We start from the raw sequence: 7,496 nt of genomic DNA, 5'->3' as shown, positions 1-7,496 counted from the left end.
GTTTAGGGTCAGGTAGGTACCTGTGAGGTTAGTTTAGGGTCAGGTAGGTACCTGTGAGGTTAGTTTAGGGTCAGGTAGGTACCTGTGAGGTTAGCCTTAGGGTTTGTGGTCAGGGTTAGGCTGTAGAAACGTAATGGAAGTCAATGGAATGTCCCCAATTAGATAGCTGTGCAAACCTGTGTGTGTGCCCATGTTTTTGCTGCTTGGTGAGGATGATTTTTCAGGAAATTGCAGCCTTGTGGGGACTGAATTTAGAGGCTGATTAGGACCAAGGTGTGAATTAAGTTTATGCCAGATTTAGGGTCAGGTAGCTACTGGAGTGGTTAACTTTAGAGTAAAGGGTCAGGGTTAGGATATAGAAACTAATGGAAATTACTGGAGTCATTTAACATCCCCATGAGGTTAGAAGAACTCAAAACTGATGAGCTGGACATGTAGTGGATGCCTGATGAGACGGTGCTGGATATTTTTGCTTTGTTTGAAAAAAAGAATGCACTTTGGCAAACATTTAAAAAATTTATCCATAAAATTTGATTTTCTCAAATCCTTAAAAGCATTTATTTTGTTAAAAAATAAAAGATAAAACTTTTACATCAGGCTGTCTTCAAGCCTCTCTGTCCAAAGAGATTTATGACCTTCGTGAGTTCTTTCTGGTTAAATAAATGTTAATAACATATTTTAGATGAATGACAACATTTGTCAAATTGAGCGTTCCTTTCATTAAAACTGCACAGATGTCTTGTTTGTAGGTTTATTAAGATTATTTTTAATTATTCCATTCTTCCAGCACAAGTTCTCAAGTTTGCAGCACAGGTTTTCCTACAAGAATGCACTGTGTCAACAGGAAACTTTTCTGCTACGTGTTCTAAAGTAGTCAAATAGAGTGCCCATCAGACTTACAGACCAGGAACACTAACGTCATGTTCTTACAGCTTCAGAGGTCACAGCAGTCATCCTCCAATAAGAGTCAGAGCTTCTATTTTACCAGCCTGCAGTCAGATAGGGGGTCTCTGAGACACTCAGACAGTGAACCCCTCATTGTTCAGAACGAAACATGAAGGTGCTTCATCTGCATCATGTCATTCACGTGTTTTCAGCCTCAACACGACTCTTCTACTTGTCCACAAACCCCCTCATGTCTGCAGGAGCTCAGCAGTCAGACTGCAGGAGCAGTGGATGGTAGAGATTCAGAAATTACTTCACATTACACGTCTTTTTAAAATCTGGTTTTGGATGAGAATGTGTTCTGAAACAATCTGAAATAAACAATATAATGAATTTAATCACCTGCTCAGTTCCTCCTGAAGGTTTTATCTTTATTTTTATTTTTTTATTGTATCACTATCACCGCAGTCAGATCAAAGTTCAGGTTCATTTCATCTGAACTTCAGACTCTTGAGTCTGGAATAAAGAATTGTTTGTTAATGTATTTTTTAACCAAATCATGTCATTCAAACCAAATAAAGTCAATTTAATCAATAAAGTTTCTTGATTTAAACTCACAGAAAAGAGTTAAAGGTAAAACCTGACGGGTGTTGAGTGAAACTCACTCATGAAATAAACATTGTGTTAATGAATTTATTCCACCTGCTCTGCTGCTCACTTCTTCTTAATTATTCTTCTTAATTATTTTGCTCTTTGAAAGAGCAAAATATTTTAGAAGTGTTACGGTCTGGTTTTAAATCACTACACAGCACATATTCAAGCCTTTTAAAAGTTTTTAATGATATACAGTATATTTGGCCACTGACTCTGGAGATTGGGTTATTCTTGTGATTTAGACTTAACTGCTGCCTTTGACACTGTGGACCATCAGATTTTACTTTCTCTTTTGGAGCAGTGGGTGGACATTAGAGGCACAGCACTGGAGTGGTTCGGATCTTATCTTAGTGAGAGAACATTCTGTGTCAGCCTTGGGGATCATGTGTCCTCTTCTGCTCCTGTATCATGTGGAGTCCCACAGGATTCAGTCTTAGGACCCCTTCTTTTTTGTCTTTATTTGCTTCCACTTGGGTCCATTTTTAGACAGCATGGAATTTCATTTCACTTTTATGCAGATGATTGTCAGGTTTATGTCCCCCTCAGGAAAAAAAACTATTGACAAAAAACAATATTGTGCCAGTATTTATGTAGATTTAAAGAAAGCATTTGACACGATTGACCACAGCATTCTCCTTGGAAAACTAAATAAATATGGGATTAGAGGTCCAGCATTACAGTGGATATCTAGTTATTTGGAAAATAGTAAGTACATGATGTAAGATCTGAACTCTGTGAAATCACATGTGGAGTTCCTCAGGGTTCTGTACTTGGACCAAAATTGTTTATATGTGAATGACTTGGTCAATGTATCAGGATTATTATGAGCCCCGCACGTGAAGCATAAGCGAGAGTCATATTGTTCTCATACAGTTTATTAATTAATTAATTAATTCATTTATTTTCAGTGATTTTTGGTCAACCATAGCACAAAAACGTCTCACAGATCAACATGAAATTTGGCAGGACTGTAGATGAGTCTGACCTACACTGCGCCAGCCAACGGTTTTACAATAGACCCCATATTTGAGGAGGGGGCTCCTTTCAAAAAGGGGGTGTCAGGACATGCAAAAACTTTTCAACATAGGAGCTTCAGATTTCTTTTGTTGTTTAGCTCTGATGAAGGTCTATCCAATCAGGCCCACCAATCAGTGCTCCCCATCCCCGGACCCCTAATTTATCTGAAAAAGGGGTATTTGGACATACCAAATGGTTATTGTTCAAAAACTATTAAACATAGAAGTTTCAGATTTCTTTTGTTGTTTAGCTCTGATGAAGGTCTATCCAATCAGGCCCACCAATCAGTGCTCCCCATCCCCGGACCCCTAATTTATCTGAAAAAGGGGTATTTGGACATACCAAATGGTTATTGTTCAAAAACTATTAAACATAGAAGTTTCAGATTTCTTTTGTTGTTTAGCTCTGATGAAGCTCTATCCATCAGGCCCACAAACCAGTGCTCCACCCCCACCCCCCACCATACCCCGGACCCCCAATTTATTTGAAAACGGGGTATCTGGACATACAAAAATGGCTATTGCTCAAAAACCATTAAACATAGGAGCTTCAAATTTTCGTTGGTTATTTAGTTCTGATGAGGGGCTATCCATCAGGTCAACCAACCCCACCCAAACCACTACAATTTTGGGATGCACCTAGTAGCATGACATTTATTAGGATTAAAGACTTCTGAGTTCCAGTGCATTTCTGCGTGTGGGGCTCATTATGTTACCGCTATGCAGTATCTAGTTTAAATGCATTTTCTTACTGATGAAACAACTTTTTTTGTTTGGGTAATGATCTAGAATGAATGTCAGAGAAAATGCAAGCAGAATTTGTGAAAATACAAAACTGGTTTAAACTCAACAAATTATCATTACATTTGGACAAAACTAATTATGTTATTTACAAAAGAGACGAGGAACTGTTGACATACCATTCAGAGTTGGTGTAGATATTAGTAGAGTCACTGAGGCAAAGTTTTTGGATGTTATTGATGAGAAACTACATGGAAACCTCATTATCTAAGAACAAAACTAGCAAAATCTATTGCATTTCTTTACAAAGTAAGGGACTTGTTCATTGATAAAGCTCTGTATAAGTTATATAACACATTAATTGTTCCACACTTGGTCTATTGTGTTGAGGTATGGGGGAAAGCATGTAAGACTATTACACATCCTGTTTTTATTTTACAAAAAAGGGCTATACGAGTTGTCACTCGAAAACATTACCTTTATCCCTCTAATATATTATTTTGTAAACTGAAATTAATGAAATTCTATGATTTGATTGATCATATTTTGTTAGTTATGTATAAAGCACAATGAAATGCATTACCTTTAAATGTTCAGATAAATGTTACAAAGAGAGAGAGCTGTTATAATCTTAAGGGAATAGAGATATTCATGAAACCTAAATTTAGAACATGCTTGAAAGAATGATGCACCTCAAATCAAGGAGTGACACTGTGGAATAATTTAGAAGACGATGTCAAAAGTGCCACATCAATATGCACATTTAAGAGAATGATAAAGACTGGACTGTTAAAATAACATGAAATGGTTTAATATGAAGGCATTCACTTTGTTGTTCTAGAACATTTCAATGTTTTGATTTGTTAACTGAAGATCCTTATAGATTGAATCTATATTTGAGAGAAAAGGGGCAGATATTATAAGATTTTTTCTTCTCTCCGCCACCTTTCATTTCATTTTATTTGTGTTTTTTTTTATTGTACATATAATTTTGTTTTATGAAATGAATAAAGTTTATAACGAAAAAAGAAAAAGAAAAACAACCAGGTTTGTTCAGGAATAAAAGCTAATAAAAGTAAATGAAGACATGTTGAACTACATTTAATAACAGTGTTTGATTTTATTAAAATTATACGTAATGAGTGATTCAATGAAAGAAATGTTCTTCTCAAAAGTACAACATGTTTGTAAAACCAGCAGCTGTTAGAGTCACCTTCATGCAGCAGAGCTGTGTCTCAAATGATTCAAATAATCTGATTTAAACAAGAAAAATATGCTTTAACGCAAATATGATAAGGGTCAGCCCAAAATTCTAATTCAGTTCAGAAAAGAATCATCTGGAAAACACGTCCTGATTCACGGAACAAATGTTCTGATGTTTTAAAAATATCAGAAAATAAAAAGGAAAAATTAACATATTTATTTATTACAAAAAAATATTTCACTAGTTACTAAAATACAAGAAATAGACACAAGTTTTTTTAATTAACCAGATGTGATAAAAATGAATCCAATTGTTTTTTTTTTACATAAAAACTTAATTTTAAACTGTAAATTGTTTATTGTGAAATTGAGTCAAAATATATTAAAAAAACTATTTTCATATTAAACTTTTATTAAATTGGTTAAAATTCTGTTTAGAAAAACTTGAATATTCATCATTTAAAGCTGGAATTAATAAAATTAGTCCATCAAACATCCATCCATCCATCAAACATTCATCCATCCATCAAACATCCATCCATCCATCATGCATCCATCCATCCATCTATCCATCCATCCATCCATCCATCCATTTATCTTTCATCCATCATCCATCTTTCATCCATCATACATCCATCATCATCCATCCATCAATCTATCCATCATACATCCATCCATCATACAACCATCATACATCTATCCATCCATTATCCATCCATCATCCTTCCATTATCCATCCAACATTTAGAATAAAGGTGATCTGATCCAGAAGTCCAGTGTGGTCTATAATGATCTGTTCAGTTCTGGATCAATCCTCACTGAATGGAACAGGAAGATTTTGAATCACTTTCCTTCAGAAGTTGCTGAACCAAGTCACTTATTTCTCTGTCATGAATTCTCTGCAGGTTTTCCATCTCCTCCTGAGATTTCACTTGTTTTGTTTGGGTCTCATGTCTTATTAGCATGTCTTTGATTTTTTTCAAGTTCTCTTTCTTATTTGTCACACATTGGACCAGCGCATTGATTTCCTCTTTGTGCTTATCTCTGGTTTGTTTTTCATTGTGGGCTTTGAGCGCCTGCAGCAGATCATACTTTTCATCTTTATCTTTCAGTTGTTTCTCATACTCTTCTCTCTGAGCTGTAAACTCTTTGAGGTATTTCTCTTTGAATTCATTCAGTTCCTCAGCTTTTTTTCTTGCTTCATCCTCATGAGTTTCTTTTAGTGTTTTAATTCTTGTTTCATAGATTTTTTGCAGCTCTGCAATTTCCTTCTTCTCCTTTTCTTTCCTGATTTCATGCTCTCTCTTTTTCATTTCAAATTCCTGTTTTTCCTGTTCATATTCTTTCAGCAGTCTTTGTTCTTTCTGTTGTCTCTGTTCATCTTCTTGTTTTCGTTTCTCCTTTAAGACTTTCCTTTGTTTCTTCAGAGTTTCACGTTGCATCCTGATGGATGCTTTGCGCATCAACAGCTCCTCTTCTGATTTGTTTTTCTTCAATGCTGCAAACTCTTCCTCCAAAACTTGCTTCTCACGCTTCCTCTTGGTTTCTTCTTCCTGTCTTCTTTCTTGTTCTTTCTTCTTTTCATCTCTCACCTCCTGGATTTTTTCCATCATTTCCTTGATTTTCATGTCTTTCTGTTTAATCTCTTGTTCAGTTTTTGCTCTCTGCTCTCTCATTTTTCTTTCCATGTCCTCCTTTTCTTTGTGATGTCTGGTTTCCAGTTCCTTAATACTTTTCTTTGTCTCTTCTTCTTTTTCCTGCAGGATTCTCTTTGTTTCTTTCTTTATGGCATCATCAGCTTCCTGCAGCATCTGGCTGGTGAAGCAGCTGCCTCCATTTTTCTTCACCATGGTTTCAATCTTAGCTAACAGCTCCATGACTTGTGCTCGGTTTGTCTTATCATTGTTATCAAACACATGGTATCTTCCTCCACAGTCATCAATAAGATTTTTAAAGGAGTCATCACATTCCTTTTCAATGTAATCTTCAATGGACTGATTATTTTGTTTTAGTACATCTCCTCTTGTAAGAAGAATAATGGTGAATGAATCTGATTTTTTCCCAAAACCCTCCTTTATAAGTTTGAGTGTCTGCTTTTCTTCTTCTGTGAATCTGCCGATCTGTATCACCAGCAGGAAGACGTGTGGTCCTGGAGCCAGAAGACTGATGCATTTCAACATTTCTTTATTAACTTCTGCAGTAGACAAAGTGCTGTCAAACAGACCAGGAGTGTCCACAACAGAAACATGACGACCGTACACCACACTGTGTCGTTTTTGACAGTGCTTGGTGACAGATCTTTGACTTGGTTTGGCTTCAAATACACGTCTTCCTAAAATAGTGTTTCCTGATGAACTCTTCCCATTGCCGGTCTTCCCAATCAGAACAATCCTGAGACTCTCTGGTCTCTGCTGCTCTTCAACACCTGTAACAGAAAAGAATTGGCATCTTTGACTGCATTGGTCTGGAGTTTCACTTATGAAGATGGCAGGAAATAATCCTAATTCGTAGGAGGTTGAATATAATTCAAATGTTTCTATAGTGCCAAGTCACAAGGCCCTGTACATAAAAAAACATTCAATCTAGAAGTTGTGTCCAATGTATATAAAACATTCCAATGGAAAACATGTTTATTTGACTTTTGAATAGTGTCACATTTATAAGAAATATGTGTTTGTGTGATGAGCAGCAGAACTGAGTATGTGGGTTGCACACATGACAATTTGCCAAATCTTCTCTAGCAAAAAATTAATTTTGTTTTTGCTATTGACTCTTGTCTTAAGCTTCTGATATCTCCAGGTGATGCCAATAATAAGATTTATTGCCAAAAATCATTGTTATAAAAAGAAGACAAACACAAATTTTCTTATTTTTGTGCAAACTCTATACATGAATGTTTATACATCCCTTTTCTTCCTCTTATCCAGGGTCAGGTCTCGGAGGCAGCAGCCTAAGCAGAGAGACCCAGACTTCCCTCTCTCCAGACACTTGGACCAG

At 36.1% G+C, this 7,496-nt stretch overlaps 1 protein-coding gene across 1 annotated transcript in view; it reads right to left on the bottom strand.

Annotated features, from left to right (window-relative positions):
- Positions 1–5,190: 5,190 nt before the first annotated feature.
- LOC106531473 (uncharacterized) overlaps positions 5,191–7,496 on the bottom strand; it is a gene marked incomplete in the record, with an annotated part of 111,337 nt that continues 109,031 nt past the window's right edge. Inside the window, 1 exon segment of the mRNA XM_014027349.1 lies at positions 5,191–6,924. Coding sequence (XP_013882803.1) covers positions 5,315–6,924 — 1,610 coding nt within the window.

Source organism: Austrofundulus limnaeus, unplaced genomic scaffold, assembly GCF_001266775.1.
Source record: "Austrofundulus limnaeus strain Quisiro unplaced genomic scaffold, Austrofundulus_limnaeus-1.0 Scaffold639, whole genome shotgun sequence".
NCBI classification, from domain to species: Eukaryota; Metazoa; Chordata; class Actinopteri; order Cyprinodontiformes; family Rivulidae; genus Austrofundulus; species Austrofundulus limnaeus.
The sequence above is the reverse complement of the archived record's forward strand: the minus strand, read 5'-3'. Positions and strand labels throughout refer to the sequence as shown.